At 59.9% G+C, this 16445-nt stretch overlaps 2 protein-coding genes across 4 annotated transcripts; one reads left to right on the top strand and one right to left on the bottom strand.

Annotated features, from left to right (window-relative positions):
- Window positions 1-236: 236 nt before the first annotated feature.
- On the top strand, window positions 237-6196 carry OPRL1 (opioid related nociceptin receptor 1). 3 transcript variants are annotated; one of them, XM_047067775.1, is made up of 3 exons: window positions 237-454; window positions 5032-5387; window positions 5484-6196. In XM_047067775.1, exons 1-3 carry the CDS (start codon window positions 237-239, stop codon window positions 6005-6007), a joined length of 1098 nt encoding a protein of 365 aa, XP_046923731.1. In that variant the 3' UTR covers window positions 6008-6196. The 3 variants fall into 3 exon arrangements, with proteins under 3 accessions (XP_046923731.1, XP_046923730.1, XP_046923733.1); XM_047067774.1 differs by having other exon boundaries at window positions 237-469; XM_047067777.1 differs by having other exon boundaries at window positions 435-469; window positions 5032-5395; window positions 5486-6196.
- Window positions 6197-11552: 5356 nt separating this feature from the next.
- On the bottom strand, window positions 11553-12593 carry NPBWR2 (neuropeptides B and W receptor 2). The gene has a single exon (XM_047067739.1). The coding sequence runs from the start codon at window positions 12591-12593 to the stop codon at window positions 11553-11555; it is 1041 nt and encodes a 346-aa protein (XP_046923695.1).
- Window positions 12594-16445: the final 3852 nt, after the last annotated feature.

Genomic DNA, 16445 nt, shown 5'->3' with positions numbered 1-16445 from the left:
GTGCCTCTCTGCGTGTTCCCATCTGTGCATACGTGTCTGCTTGTCTCCATTGTTCCTGTGTGTGGATGTATGCCTCTGCGTCTGTGGCTGCCTGTGTGTATGTGTGGGGGGTCCACGTGCCTGCTGGGCCACACGCACCGTGCTCAGAGGCGTCAGCTGGGTGGGTGTTGGGTGCTGTGGTCATGTGTCCCTGTCCTCTCCTAGGTACCAGGTGGCTTTGCACGCAGGGAGGTGGCATGGAGTCCCTCTTCCCTGCCCCATTTTGGGAGGTCCTCTACGGCAGCCACCTGCAGGGCAACCTGTCCCTCCTGAGCCCCAACCACAGCCTGCTGCCCCCCAACCTGCTGCTCAATGCCAGCCACGGCGCCTTCCTGCCCCTTGGGCTCAAGGTCACCATCGTAGGGCTTTACCTGGCCGTCTGCATTGGGGGACTGCTGGGAAATTGCCTCGTCATGTATGTCATCCTAAGGTAGGCTGGGGACCTGCCAAGGTTCCCTACTGGTGAGTCCCACATTGCTGCAGAGGGGAAACTGAGGCAGGGGGCTGTTTTGGGTGGGCCTGGCAGGTGGGGGGTTCCCACTTTTCCCATTCCATTTCTGGTCATCCTGTCAGGCAGGGTCAGGGTCAGGGTCAGTGCCGAGGTCCTGGATGCTCCGAGTCCTCAGGGTTGGGGCACCTGACCCAGGGGGAGAGGGAGAGGAAAGGATCAGCCCTGCTCACCCCCGTCCTGATGGGGGCAGAGGGTGCATCCGAGCCCCAGACGGACTGTCACTCTGACTCCTGGCAGATAACACTCCCTGACCTGAGCCGCGGGCCAGCTTCCTGGCTGAGCCGCGGCGTGAGGCTCTCCTGGACCTCACCGTGCCCCTAAGAGGCAGCTCTCGCCAGCCGGTTCCGGGGCCCGTGCCGGGGCAGGTGCCGAAGCCCTTGCCTTCAGCTCCAGCATCGTGTTCGCTGCTGCCGTCTGGGCTGACTCCGGCGTGTTTGTGCTCAGCATGGGAAAGCCCCTGTGGCCAAGAGGGGTGGCCGGGAGTGGGGTCGGGGTCCATCGTAGGGGAACAGTGTGGGGATGGTGTGGGGGGACAGCGTGAGGACGTGCGCATGTGTGTGTGTTCATGTGTGTTCACATGCCCAAGCGTGTACAGGCATGCGCGCACACAAAAGGTGAATGCGCACGTGCAGGAGTGCACACAAGTGTGAGCCACACACATACACGTGTGCCTGTGTACATGCATGTGTGGGAGTGGGTGCACACGAGTCAGTGTGCTATATGTGTGCGTGCACGCGTGTGTGGTTTAAAGCGGGGTAGGCATGCACAGCATATACACACGAGTGTGTGTGTGCACATACGAAAGCATGAGTGTGTGTACATGCACGGTTAGGGTTGTCCGTGCATGTGAACAGGTCCATGTATGTGAGCGTGTGCACGTGTCAGCACGGGCGTGTGCACGTATGCGAGTGTGCGCACGTATGGGTGCGAGGTGCATGGTGCACGTGCTCACACAGGGGCCAGGAGGAGCAGCTGGCTGTGCCCAGTGCTGGACCCCGCGCACTGGACTCACACACGTGCCCCTCTGTGGCTGGAGGGTGGGTTGTGGGTGACAAGTGCAGCAACCTGGGGTGGTCTTTTTTTTCTTAAGTCTTATTTATTTTGAGAGAGAGAGAGAGAGAGAGACAGACAGACAGACAGAGAGAAAGAGAGAATCCCAAGCAGGCCCTGGGCTATCAGCGCAGAGCCCGACCCAGGGCTCGAACTCATGAACTGTGAGATCACGACCTGAGCCGAAGTTGGAGGCTTAACCGACTGGGCCACCCGGGCGCCCCGGGGTGGTCTTATTCACTCTTGCTGTCGTCACTTCTCTGTGTGTCTCCTCCGCACTGTGGCATCAGGACTCTCAGAGCCACATCCTGATTAGAGCAGGCAGGGAGGGTTGTCTTGCCCACAGCAGTCCCCAGAGACACTGGTGTGTGGGGCCTGGTCCGAGTATTAGCACAGTGTGTTCTGAGCATGTGGACTGGGGTGGACTGCGGTGGACTGCCTCTGGAGTCCCGGACCCCAGCTCCAAGTCCTGCTCTTTAAAAAAAAATTTTTTTTAACGTGTATTCATCTTTGAGAGACAGAGAGAGACAGAGCGTGAGGGGGGGAGGGGCAGAGAGAGAGGGAGACACAGAATCGGAAGCAGGCTCCGGGCTGTCGGCACAGAGCCCGACGCGGGGCTCGAACTCACGAACCTCGAGATTATGACCTGAGCCGAAATCCGACACTCAACCAGCTGAGCCACCCAGGCGCCCCAAATCCTGCTTTTTTTAAAGATACTTTATTTTTAGAGCAGTTTTAGATTCACAGCAAGATTGAGAGGAAGGTACAGTGATTGCCCATATGCCTCTGCCCCCCAACATGCATGGTCTCCCCTGTTACCAACATCTCCACCAGAATAGTACATTTTATAACGAGTTACAACTCAGTTTTACAATTGAACCTACGTTAACGCATCATAATCACCCAAAGCCCATAGTTTACATTACGGTTCACTCTTAGTGTTGTACATCCTGTGGGTTTTGACATGTATCTACCATCATAATATTACACAGAACAGTTTCACTGCCCTAAAAATCTTCTGTGCCCTGCCTGTTCATCCCTCCACACCCCACAACCCCTGGAAACCACTGATATTTTTATTGTCTCCATAGTTTTGCCTTTTCTAGAGTGTTATGTAGTTGGGGTCATACAGCGTGTAGCCTTCTCACGCTGGCTTCTTTCCCTGAGGAATATGCACTTAAGCTCTTCCAGATCTTTTCATGTCTTTTTATCACTGAACCGTATTCCATTTTCTGGATGGACCACAGTTTACGAATCCATCACCTGCTGAAGGGCCTCTTGGTCACTTCCAAGTTTTGGCAATTGTGAATAAAACTGCTATAAACATCTGTGTGCGGGTTTTTATGCAGATACAAGTTTTCAACAACTTTGGGTAAATATCAAGGCGTGTGATTGCTGGATCGTATGGTAAGAGTATGTTTAGTTTTGTAAGAGACCAACGAACTGTCTCCCAAAGTGGCCGCACCGTTTGGCATGCCCGCCGGCAACGAATGAGAGCTCCCGCCGCCCCACACCCTCACCGGCGTGTGGTGTCAGTGTTCTGGAAATTGCTCGTTCTGAGAGGTGTGTGGCAGAATCTCGTTGCTGTTTTCACTGGTGAGGTGTCGGTTAAAGTCTTTGTTTTCTTGTTGTCGAGTCTTAAGCCTTCTTGTGTATTCTGGACAGCAGCCTGCATCAAATGCATCTTTGGCAAGTCTTTCCTCCTGTCTGGGGCTCGTCTTCTAGTTCTCTTGATCCTCTCTGCTTTTTTGCCGGCTCTTTTCAAGGCCACTTAGATCCTCTGAGCCTAAGGGTCCTCTTGCATGGAGTGGGGATCAAAATAGCATTTTTGAAATTAAAAAATATTGTAATGTTTATTTATTTTTGAGGGAGAGAGAATGTCAGAGCTTGAGCAGGGGAGGGGCGGAGAGAAGAGGGAGACACAGAATCCGAAGCAGGCTCCAGGCTCCGAGATGTCAGCACAGAGCCTGACGCGGGGCTCGAACTCACGGACCGTGAGATCACGCCCTGAGCTGAAGTCGGACGCTTAACTGACTGAGTCACCCAGGCGCCCCGCATCTTTGAAATTTAAATGAGATAAAATCCATGTGAGAGCTTGGCTCAGGCGTCTGCCACTGTGGTCATTGTTGCTGTTGTTTGGTCATAATTAAGGTCTGCTTGTACTTCTTTCTAATCCTTCTCCGAGAGGCAGCACTGACCCCCAGATTCCCTTATGGCAGCTTAGTTTACAGGGAACATTGGTGTTCCTGGTGACGGCAACATCTTTGGCGTTGTGCGACCACCACCACCACAATCACCACCACCTTAATCACCACCACTGCCACAACAATCACCATCGTCACCACCGTCACCAGCATTCTCTCCACCACCATCCCCACCACAATCACCGCCTCCGTTGCCTCCATCATAACTATTGATTCATTCAACAAGCATTTATTTGCTATTTATTCTTTTTTGATAGTTTTTAAAGTTGGTTGATCTATTCTGAAAGAGACACAGTGCGAGTAGGGGAGGGGCAGAGAGAGAGGAGAGAGAGAGTCTCAAGCAGTCTCTGCACGGCCAGCGCAGGCTTGATGCGGGGCTTGAACCCATGAAGCCATGAGATCGTGACCTGAGCCCAAACCAAGAGTTGGATGCTTAACCAACTGAGCCACCCAGGCACCCCTATTTATTATTTTTTAAAATATGTATTTACTTTTGAGGGACAGAGAGAGAGGGAGGGAGAGAGAACGAGTGGGGGAGGGGCAGAGAGAGGGGGACAGAGGGTCCCAAACAGGCTCTGCGCTGACAGCCTGATGTGGGGCTCAGACTCATGAACCACGAGATCGTGACCTGAGCCAGTCGGGCACTTAAGTGACTGAGCCACCTAGGTGCCCCACTCGACAGGTGTTTATTCCGTAACTATAAGGTCCCCGGACCTGTCCCTTGGATACAGCCAGGTCTTGTTAGCACACCTCCCATTTCTGGTGCCGTTTCCTGTCTCTATGGCCGGACCACAACATGGACCGGAAGGCCTCTGATGTGCTTTTACAGACTCTGGAGCCCTCAGGAAACTCTGGTGTGTCTAGGGCCAACATCGTAGTCCGTGGACTGTCTTCAGGAAGACTTGGAAGGCAGGGACGGGGACTGGTCCTTTTTCTGAAGAGTCCTGTCCCCTTGCTCCCACGTGGAGTCACAGGGGTGCTCTGCTGTCTGACATCCCGGCCTTCCCAAAGCGGACCGGTTTGGGGGTTCGGAAGCCTTCTGTGTGTGCCAGAAGGCACAGTTTTGTGCCCCAAGTCCCTCGTGCCGGGCCCGGGGGCCCGCCTTCCCACACGGGTCTCGGGGCGGGTGCTCCTGGTGGTGGCCACAAGAAAGGCCCCCGGGCCTCCGCCGCCGGGTCCAGCCAGAGGGCCTGGGCCAGGTCTTCCTTCCCCCTGTGCTCTCCGCAGGCACACCAAGATGAAGACAGCCACCAACATTTACATCTTTAACCTGGCTCTGGCGGACACTTTGGTGCTGCTGACGCTGCCCTTCCAGGGCACAGATGTCCTCCTGGGCTTCTGGCCATTTGGAAATGCCCTGTGCAAGACAGTCATTGCCATCGACTATTACAACATGTTTACCAGCACCTTCACGCTGACCGCCATGAGCGTGGACCGCTATGTAGCCATCTGCCACCCCATCCGCGCTCTCGATGTCCGGACGTCCAGCAAGGCCCAGGCCGTCAACGTGGCCATCTGGGCTCTGGCGTCTGTCGTGGGTGTTCCTGTCGCCATCATGGGCTCGGCGCAGGTCGAGGACGAAGGTCGGTGGGTGGCCCCCCTCCCCCGTGCTGTCGTCCTCTGGCCCCAGAGGGCCCCGTGCCGGCTCGCTCACCCTGACCCTGTGTTTCTCCCTGCAGAGATTGAGTGTCTCGTGGAGATCCCCGCCCCGCAGGACTACTGGGGCCCCGTGTTTGCCATCGGCATCTTCCTCTTCTCCTTCATCATCCCCGTGCTCATCATCTCCATCTGCTACAGCCTCATGATCCGGCGGCTGCGTGGCGTCCGCCTGCTGTCCGGCTCCCGGGAGAAGGACCGGAACTTGAGGCGCATCACGCGGCTGGTGCTGGTGGTGGTGGCGGTGTTCGTGGGCTGCTGGACGCCCGTCCAGGTCTTCGTGCTGGTCCAAGGGCTGGGCGTTCAGCCGGGCAGTGAGACCGCGGTGGCCATTCTGCGTTTCTGCACGGCCCTTGGCTACGTCAACAGCTGCCTCAACCCCATCCTCTACGCTTTCTTGGACGAGAATTTCAAGGCCTGCTTCCGAAAGTTCTGCTGTGCTCCTGCCCTGCGCCGGGAGATGCAGGTGTCTGACCGTGTGCGCAGCATTGCCAAGGATGTGGCCCTCGCCTGCAAGACCTCCGAGACAGTACCACGGCCCGCATGACTAGGCGTGGACCTGCCCATGGTGCCTGTCAGCCCACAGAGCCCGTCCACACCCAACACGGAGCTCACCCAGGTCACTGCTCTCTAGGCTGACGGCAACCTGAGCCCTGAGCGTCGCCGGACTCACAGACTTCACCGTGGCTTCAGAGGGCCCGGTGACATCACGGGACAGGTCAGACTACAGCTGCCCTCCGGGTTCAGGGTGGAGAGGGGACGCGAGGACCCACCGGTGAGCGTGCGTGACCAGAGCGCACGCCAACTCTCCTATGCGCCTCGGGACCCTTCTGGCCTCTGCCCCGCCGCACCCTGTGCGCTCTTGGCGTGCACACACCTGGAGGCGTAACAGCAGCGTGCCCACCCCGTGCCCCTGCGCGGCGTGCCGTCTGCGTGGAGCCCTGCCGCGTCTCCTTGGGCTTGGAACCGACTGGAGGGCTGGCAAGGCGTCCGCGGGCAGCGGGGCTTGGAGCCGCCGGCACGGACTTGCCTGCGCCTCAGCTGCTCCCTTTCTCGTCCCCCACCTGCCTCTCAGAGGCTTTTCCCTCCAGAAGCGCCAAGAACTGTCAGCCTCAGCGCGTGCGGAGGCGGCTCAGAAGGCCCGTGGGCTGCTTGATCACCTCAGGCCGCTGTTTCTTTTTTAAAATGTCTTCTTTAAAAATTGTGTTTCTCTTTTTAGAGAGAGAGAGAGAGAGGACGCAAGGGGGGGAGAGGGGCAGAGGGGGAGAAAGAGAATCCCAGGCAGGCTCCGTGCAGAGCCCGACGTGGGGCTCAATCCCACGACCCCCGGACCATGACCCGAGCTGAAATCAAGAGTCGGATGCTCAACTAACTGAACCACCCAGGTGCCCCCACTCTGTCATTACTGAAACGGCCCTGTGTTCCTGGTCTTGGCTGCTTGGTGCTGGGGAGGGCTCTGCCATGCTCCGTCTGGGGGTCCCTGTGTCCTCCCCGGCTCTCTTGAAATCAGACGTCAGCAGCCATGCGGGACTGGCGGGACCCTGCGCCGTGTTTGGATCCTGGTGGCCTTGGAAGAGGAGTGGCAGTGGGGGTGGGGTCTTCTTTGCCCCGCCCCCGCCAGGTGACTGATTCCTGCTTCATTTACAAGCCTCCCAGGGTCTGTGGGGCAGGTCTGAGCTTCCTGCTGCCGGGACTTACCCTACCTGGGGCCACATCGGGGTGGCTTCGCATGCAGAGCTGGTGTAAGGGGTGGGGCTCGACAGGGCCTGCTTGAGCCAAGTGTGAGGACTGTCCAGCTGTGGACACACTGGAGGGGAGGGTGTCTCCCTGCTGTTGTCACCAGAGAAGCACCCTCCCTGGTCTGCAGATGTAACGGTGGTTTGGTGACTTTGCAGACACTCTTCCTGCGGAGAAGCTGTTGACCACTCCCAGCGCTGGACAGACTATCCTGCCTCCACCTGTGGGCTGAGCTGCAGACCTCAGCCAGGTGACCTTAAGCACCTGCAAAGAACACGCAGCACTGACTTTGGGCCGACTCCTCCTGCTTCAGGGAGCCCTGGCCCTGTGGGGTTGCTCCCGGAGAGGATGGGGCTGTGCTGGCTGCGGGGGGCGGGGGGGGGGGGCCTCTGGAGACTGCGGCTGCCCCAGCTGGGGCACTGTCCTGCCAAGGCTGCAGGAGTTGTGAATTTGTGCTGGTGTAACATGCATCTCCATGTATTTATGCATGCGGCAAGCATGATTTCCCCTACATGTAACCAAGCTTGATCATGCCTCTAGGCCCATGGAGGGCCGTGATAAACCCTTGCCTCCTGAGCAGGTGTTTTGGGCCCCTGCGGGGTGGGGCTGTTGGGGCCGTGGGTCCTTCCACTCCCTCTGTGCTCCTCACCTGGCCAGGCTCTGGCTTTGAGAAGGGATGTGACCAGTTAGTTCACGATGCCCTGGAGGTCTGTTGCCTTTCCCCCAGCACAAACCGCTTCTCCCTGAACGACTACTGTGCGTCCATCCTGCCCCGGCTGCTAGAGGTTCCCTGCGGGTCCAGTGTGGGGGGGTGCTCTTCCCACCTGGGTCACCCTGCCTGCCCCAGCCCTTCCCCCTCCCTCGAGCAGGTCTAAGGGGGGTCTTGATGGAAGATGAAAAGAACAGCCTCCCCTGGTGGCCCTGAGACGTGGATCCGCCCCCCTGGCCCCTGTGGGGACCCTGTTCTGCCCAGGTTGACTCTACTGGCCGAGGACCCTCTCAGAAAGAGGCCCTCAGAGCGGGTAGCGAGGGCGAGCTCAGGCCGAGGTGTTTGGGCACAGGCAGATGCGCCAGTGTGTGGTTTGGCACAAGTTTTAATGACGGGCACTTTGCTGTTAAAACCAAAAGTAAGCGTCAAGGAAAAGTTTGGGAGTGACCGGCCATAGGGCGGAGGTGCGTGAAGAATGCTCAGGACAGTTGTGGTTCTGCTGACGGAGGAGCTCAAGGTGGGTCCGTGCAGGGCCGACCCCGCAGTGAGCACCTGCGCGGAGATGGGCCGTGAGGGGTCACACGAGCCGCGCCACGCAGGCGTGAGGGGCCTGTGAGGTAGCCCGCAGGACCGTGGGCGTAGGGTCCCAACCCAAGCTCTCCAGGACTGTGTCCGCCCCTGCCCAACGGCGTCCGCCGCCCACCTCCACCCGCACCACGTCCCCACCTCCGTCCCCTCCCGCGTCGGCCGCGGCCCTGCCCCCCTCCCCCACGTGCCCCCCTCGCCTCCGCCCCTACCAGCCCCCGGGGTTGGTTAAGTCTCCTGGTTCCTCCGAGCCTCAGTTTCCTCACCTCTGCAAAAGGGACGGCTGAACCTTCCTTGCGGGTTCGTGGGGGAAGGCCCAGGTTGTGGACCAGGCCGGGGCTGCGGGCAGGGGTCAGCGGCCGGGTTGCACCTGCTAGGGAGGCGGAGGGCTCGCCTGCCCTCTGGGCTTTGCGCTGCGGCGCCGGCGCGCCCTAGCTGGGAGATTTGGAGAGCCGAGGGGAGCCCCGGGTCCTCCCCTGGACGACGAGCTCAGAGGTTGGGGACACTCCTTTCCCTCCCCCCACTCCACCTCAGGAAGTCTCAGTGGAGGGTGTGGAGACAACCAGCGCCAGCGGGGAAGGCGGGCGGTTGGCATTTTCCTGGGGACCCAGCAACTCGCTTGGGTGGAACCTTGGTGAGGACTCACCTGTCCCCTCATCTCGGCTGGCCCATGGCCACCCCCTCCCCCGCCCCCGTCCTTGGGGTCTCCGGGGTCCTGGCGTGAGGACCCTCCCTCCCATCGGACATGGGGATGGGGCGGGGAACTGCGGGCTGCCTGGCTGATTCTGATTGGCCTTGGTCCCTGCCACGCTGCCGCCCATCCTCCCAGTGTTGCTGGGGCCCGGGGGCGAAGGGGGCAGGGTCAAGTGTTGAGGAGTCTCTGAGCAGCGCCACGCCCCTCCCCGCCCCTCTGTTCCCACGGCTTGTCAGGAACGCAGCCTCCAGCCTTTGTGACTGCTGTGCCCTGTTCACTCACTCATTTGCACCTCACACCCGCTCTCACCTCCACGGTCTTAGAAGACGTGTCAAGAGCCTCAGCTCCTCTCCTCAAGAAGCTTGCACGCAGGGCCAGTGCGGAGGCACTAATTGGGGCTGCTGCTGGCGGAGGTGTCCGCCCTGCAGTGACCAAACAGGTCCCAGAATCTTCCAGTGAGAGATGTGGGTGTTAGTAGTGGCTTAAAAAATGTCCACAGCCCCCGAGTGTGGGCTGGGCTTAGTGGCTGACTTCTAATGATTCGAATGTGGCAAATGGCTTCCAAGATAGTCTTTTAAAATTTATTTTTATTTTTATTTATTTATTTTTTAATTTTTAAAATGTTTTTATTTATTTTTGAGAGAGTGAGCGAGCGAGTGAGCGAGAGAGTAGGGGAAAGGGGCAGAGGGAGAGAGAATCTTAGCCAGGCTCTGCGCTCAGCAGGGAGCCTAATGTGGGGCTCCGTCCCATGATTCTGGGATCGTGACCGGAGCCGAAACCAAGAATCAGACGCTCAACCGACTGAGCCACCCAGGTGCCCCCCAAGACAGTCTTAGATGGTGTTGAGGCCTCTTCCTGGCTCCCACTCTCCACTGGTTCACCCTGGGGGACCAGCAGCCACACGGGGGCAATGTCCAAGCAGCCCTGGGGAGAGTCCATGTGGGGAGGACCTGAGGCCTCGTGCGCCGGGCCATGTGAGGGGCTCCTTGGAAGCAGCGTCTCCAGTGTGAGTCCAGCCTTCAGGTGACCAGAGCCTCACCCAACAGCCTGACTACAACCTCATGAGAGACTCTGAGCCAGAACTACTCCAAAACGTCTCTCAAATTCTTGAGCGACAGGAGCTATGAAATAATAAAATGTTGTCTTAAGCTGTTAGGATCAGGGGAAATTCATCATACGGCAGTAGATTCCGGTGTCGTCGGGGACGAGGCAGCACAGAGGTGGCTGTAAGTTGTTTCAGGCTGACAGAGAGGAGGGGAAAAGGATGTGGGTCTGAGCTTTAAGGACCACGTGACTGGAGAAGCTGGAGTATGTGAAGGGCGGCAGTCACGCCCCCTGGGGGGCACCTCATGGATGGTGAATGGTGGGTGTTGCATGCCAGCTGGACAGACAGCTCAGAGCTCTGTGCCATGAGGACTGAAGCCGGCCTGGGGCACCATGAGCTGAGGAGGGTCCTGGGAGATGCCAGACGATGCACAGAAGGGCACAGCTAGAGCGCCAAGCATGGAACCAGCTGGGAGCCGCGGGGCTAAGGGCGGGGGAGCCTGGCTGAGGCTTCAGGTCTCTGAATAGCCAGCAGCTAAGTGTCCCCACCCTGACCCCAGAGGTTCAGCACAGGGCTCCTGCGGGCTGAATCTAGGCCCCAGGCCACAACCCAGGGAGGAGGGGTCCGGATGTCAGCCCATCCAAGAACCAGATGCCCCCTCTAGACCGTGGGGGTCCAAAGGTCCCGGAAGAAGGGTCCTGGTGGCCACAGACTATGACACGGAGGGCACGAAAGGGGCATGGGCCACACAGCATGCAGGGTCAAGAGAGGACACCAAGTGGGCACAGGCCTCCTGGTGAAATGCCGCCCAAGTTTCAGGCTATGAGAATGCATCCCGTGGCCTTATTTGATAGTTGAGTCTGCGGCCTTTGCAGCAACACCTGGCTTTCCTGCCCCGGGTGCTTGCACTTTTGCCATCTCGGCACTGTCTTGGGAGGGGCCAGCCCAAGGGTGCCGAGTGTGGAGCGCAGTGGTGGCCCCGGGATGCAATCACAGTGTGGGTTTCTTTCCCTCCAGATTACGGTTGTCAGGGAAGACGGGGAAGGAGCCTCCGGGGACGTCTTCTGTCTGCCTCTCTGCAGGTGAGTAGAGTCAGGATGCCTGTTGCGCCCGGGGTCAGACAGGCAGGGTGGGGCCAGAACCTGACTCCCTGCAGCTGCCTGCCCAGGGGCTGTCCAGGTGGCAGAGACCTGGGAAAGATGTCGCGGTCGTCTCTGCGGGTCCGGTGGGCGGCCTTCACGGGTCTTCCTCTCTCTGTGCGGAGAAGGTGGCGACGGGACGTGAGCAGGTGAGCCTTTCCTCCAGAGGGAACAGCGCTTTTCCTAGCAGACGCACGGGGGCTCTGCGGAGGGCGCTGAGGCCCCTGAGCACCGGAACGTGCCGCGGAAGCTGTTTTGGAAGTTCTCATCCAGGAAGGCGTAGAGGAAAGGGTTGAGACAGGAGCTGGCGCAGCTGAGGCTGGTGACGATGTAGGACATGCCGCTGACCAGTGACATCTGGGGCACGTCTGTGGTCAGGGCCACGACGGAGGCCAGGTGGAAGGGCGTCCAGCAGAGCAGGCCCACGGCCAGCACAGCCAGGACCAGGGTGGTCACCTTCCGCTTGGCTTTGCCCAGAGCTTCGGTTCTGGAGAGGAGCCGCAGGGCCCGCAGCCGACGCAACAGGTCCACGTAGAGCACGCAGAGGGTACACATGGGCACCACAAAGCCCAGGACTAGCACGTAGATGTGGCTGGCCTTGAAGCAGGCCCTCTCAGGCCGCGGGAAAGTCAGCCCGCAACTCGTGACCTGCAGCTGATGGCTGTAGACGCCAGCAAAGGAGAAGAAGGGCAGGACCACGATGGTGCCACCGATCCAGACACAGAGGCTGGTGATCTTCGCTCCGCGGAGGGTGCGCTGGGGCACCCGGCGGCACTGTGTGGTGGCCAGCACCACCAGGTAGCGATCCACACTCATGGTGGCCGGGAAGTAGATGCTGGAGAAGATGTTGTCGTGGTCGATGGCCAGCACCAGTTTGCAGAGCGGCTCCCCGAAGGGCCAGCGCCGCAGGAGGTGCTCCGTGATGCCGACAGGCAGCGCCGGCGCGAAGAGGCCATCGGTGATGGCCAGGTTCAAGGTGAACACGCTGCTCACCGTTTTCATCTTGGGCACCCTCCGAATCACGTAGATGATAGCTGTGTTACCTGCCAGCCCCATGGCACAGATCACAGAGTACACCGTTGGCAGGAGCACGTAGAAGGGTGGCAGCGGCTCGGGGAGGGCGACATTGTGCCCGGTGCCGTCGTCCCAGGAGGAGTTGGCGCCCACCGCAGCCTGGAAGGGGAAGCCTCTGCTTTCAAGGGGACCCAGCTCAGCAGCCTGCATCCTGAGGTGGGACTGATAAGGGTTCGCTCCCAGGGGCCGGTGGGAGGTGCTGTGGAGTTGGGAGTCTGGGCGGGGGCCTCCTGGGGCTGGGTTCTGAGAAAGAGAAGAGAAACTCTGGGATCTGGCTGTCCGCTTGGAACAGCAGCTGCCTCAAGTTCTCTGGCAGAGGCTGCGGCCACTTTGCCAGGGTTAAGGACACACAGGGCCTCCCTCCATCCTCCTCTGTCCTGTCTGCCCCCCATGCACGCTCTACATGGGATCAAGGCAGTGCCTTTGCAAACACACCTCCCAGCCTCACCCCTGCCCCCTTCAAGTCCCAGGGTCCTGAAGCCAGAGCCCTCCCAGTCACAGCGCACACCCTTTCTGCCTGGCTACCTGCTCTTTTCCCCGCTGACCTGTCCGATGACACGGGGCCAGAGGTTGGTGGCCTCTGTGGGCATGCGGAGGAGGCCAGTTCAGGCTGTGGCAAGGGTGGAGGAGGGAGGTGTGGCCCCCATGGACGGGCGCTCATCAGGGTCCCAGTCAGCTCCTGATCTCCTGGGGGGCTTGCGGGACCTGCCTGGCCAACAGCCTCAGCGGGAGCTGGCTTCCTGGCAAGGTCTCCAGCCTGGTGGCAGCGCCAATGAGCTGTGAAGGAGGAAGGCGGATCCTGCTGGTTGACGTGGAGCTCTGGCGGGGGAAGTGGGGGCAGGAACCGAGGTAGCACTTACAGTCGTCCCCGGGGTTGCTGCCATGCTCACTCGCCTGGTTGGAGTCTCCAGTGGGCGGCCCTGGTGCGCGTGTATGCGTGCGTGCGTGTGCATCTGTGCACATGTGTGCCTGTGCGTGGGGGCCTCGGGCAGGCCCAGGTTTGTTGGCAGTGGGAGGGGGCCATGTCTGTGCGCTCCACTGAGCTCGTCCGTGCCTTTGTCTGTGGGTCCCTGTAGACCTGGGCACCCTTATCTGCATATGTGGGTGCCTTGGCAGGTCTTGTGCCTGACCCTGTGTGTGTGCCCGTGTGTATCGTGTATCTGTGTCTGTCCGTGTGCGGTTTCTGTAGTAAAGCTCTGTACTTGGGTCTGCGGGGCGGTCTACATAGGCTCCAGCCAGATTTAGGAATCTGGGGGGGTCTGTATGTCTTTGTATGGAAGCAGGATCTGTTGCCTGCAGACAACCCAATTCTCTCTCTCTCTCTCTCTCTCTCTCTCTCTCTCTCTCTCTCTCGCCAAAAGAAGGACATGTACGTGTGCCAAAACCACACACGCGGTGGAAGTGTGCGGAGAGATTTGTTCTTGTCTAGCTCCTGGTCCCTCCCTGAGTGCCCACTGTCACTAGCCACTCTCAAAGACTTGCTCAGTCCTCATACCTTACAGCTGGGCTGTTTCAGCAATGCTGCAGCTACTGACGGTCCCCGGCACCGTCTCTGGGCAGGTCCTCAGCAGGGACTTCTGCGTCAAGGGCCCGTGTGTTTCCAGTCTAGGGGGACAAGGCTGCCTACCTCCTGCTGGGTGTCTCCCCACCTTCCTCGCTGTGCTTCCTTCACCAGAGCTGCAGTTCCTGTGTCCCCGTGGCCTGGGTCAGGACAGGAGCCGGGGCAGTTGCCCAAGTGCCCTGAAGTCACCCGGCCCGAGGCCGTGGGCTGGGTGCAGCAGCCTCTCCTCCCACGGGCCCAGAGGTGGGCATAGCCGGGTGGGGGTGCTGGGAGCCTCAGCCGGGGGCTCCGGCCATCCCTCTAGGGCTGAGCCTCCACCCCACGGGGCCCCCAGCAGGGTCTGCTCCATACCCTGGCAGCCCCAAGGACCCTCACCTCCATGCAGGAGCACGCAGGCATTTGTTTCTGGTGTGTGTAGGGCACTGTCGCTAGAACTTGCTTTGGAACAATTCACTGTCCCGTGTGAATACCCTCAGACTTCGTCGATTTGAACGAGGACATTCTCTCTGAGAAGCAGAGTGAAAGAGGCCGGAGAGAATGCTGTCCGCCTTGCTTCTGTGAACCAGGCTGGGCCTGGGCACCCTGGGAGGGAGGGAGGGGCTCTCTGTGCGGGCTGTGCTGAGTGGCTGGCCGCTCTGGGCCTGGCTGTGGGCCTTCCCTGGGAGGGATGCTTGGGTCCCCGTCCCTTGTTCATCTTAGGAGGGGTCCGTGGCTCTGTCTGCCCTCTGGCCAGCGCATAGCAGACTGGTGTCCTGTCTCGCCCCGAGCGCGGGCCCTGGAGTGGGGTTCTTCACGGCAAGCCCTGCCCAGGTGGGACCCTTGTATCCCTCCTGCTTTGTCCCGGCTCAGCAAAGGACCAAGTGCCGTCCCAAACTTTCTCCGGAGCTGGTGATTCCAGGCAGGCCTTTTCCTAAGTGCTCGGGAGGGGCCACAGCCCAGTATCAGAAGTACAAGAACCCTCTCGTGGGCTTTCCCACGTGCCTTTGGCTTCCTCTGAGGCTCTTCCTCTGAGACAAACCGGACTCTGGGTGTCACCCCACCGGTGTCTGGCTGGGTCTGGGACTCTGAGCCCCTCTGAGACCTGGTCTCTGCCCTCCTAAGTCTGTCCTGGGTGCTGGCCTGGCTCCCCGCGGTCACCTCTGAAGTGGGATGGGGGGGGGTAGAAGATGGGAGGGTGGGGGGCCCAGAGGCAGCAGGGGCTGGGGGAGAATGGGGACACCAGGTGCGGGTGCTTAGCTAGCCCCTGGCACATTCAGGTGGGGGTCTCGGGACCCCGGGGAGCCAATGCCAGGCCTGCAGGCGCAGTGACTCTCCTAGATGCCCCTTCCTCCCACAGAAGCACCTCAGCTGAGGCCCCTGGCAACACCGTGGCCCCAGCCCTTGCCCCCTGGTCCTTTGTCCTGCCCTGTGGGTTGGGCACTGTGTGAACGTCACTCCGGGGAGATCGGTTCCATTTTCAGAAATGAGTGAGGTGAGATGCTGTCAGCCTGTGGAGAGATGCGGGCAGGGAGCCGTGGGGGAGGGAGCGTGATCTTGTGTGATGGTGAATTTGTGTTTGTGTGCTGCTGTGCGCACCGGTCTGCACGCTTGGGGGGAAGCAGGTCCAGAGAGCCCAGTGGGCCCTTGTACCCCTCAGGGCAGGGCGGCGGGGGAGCACGGCCAGTGTGGCTAGTGGGTAATGAGCGTTAGACCCTGAGACAATGTAGGCCGCGAGCGAGCTTAGCCGTGCCAGCTTTACTCTTACTGTCATTATACGTGGGTGTGGCAGCCACCTTCCACCTGTCCCTGACTGAAACGGGTGACTTGGGTCTTTACACACACACACGCGCGCACACACACTTGTACAGGCATATGCAGACACGTACAGAGACACGTGGAGACATATAGACGCACACTTATGCACACACACGCATGTGCGCATGTGTGCACCGAGCACCCGTGTGCTCGCCTGTGTTTCGGCAATCTCAGCTCCACCCAGGCAGGCCTGGTGGGGACGACAGGCACTCTGCCCTGCAGGTTGGGGTCCAGGCCTGCCTGCTCTCCCGCTCTCTCCTTCACCGGCTCACCAGGTGAGGAGGTGCCTGGGCCCCAGCTGCCTCTAAGAAGGTAATTGAGAAGCTGAGTTCCCGGAAAAAGACACGGCCCGTCTTCCTAGGATGGGAACCAGGTCCTCACACTTCTCCGGGAGGCAGAGAGAGCCCTCTACGTGTAACCCTGAGGGGACGGGACTCTCCCCTCCCTGCCACTGGGCGCCCAGCTGTCTCCCCGTTCTTTAACACCCAGTGAGCGCTGAGCTGTCCCCAGGGGGAGGTCATGGCCTGGGGGTTCTTGTGCCAGGTGCTGAGGGAGGCCTCTGGCTCAGGGCAGGTGGGAGAAACCCGGGGCAGCCAGACTGGGGTCCCACAGGGGCTCCGGCTTAGTCAACTTTCAAACATCCCAAC

The sequence above is a fragment of the Lynx rufus genome, unplaced genomic scaffold, assembly GCF_022079265.1.
Source record: "Lynx rufus isolate CCGP_SWC_20201006 ecotype Redwood Valley unplaced genomic scaffold, mLynRuf1.p SCAF_8, whole genome shotgun sequence".
In the NCBI taxonomy this organism is placed as follows: domain Eukaryota; kingdom Metazoa; phylum Chordata; class Mammalia; order Carnivora; family Felidae; genus Lynx; species Lynx rufus.
This window is presented reverse-complemented; position numbering and strand designations above follow the sequence as displayed.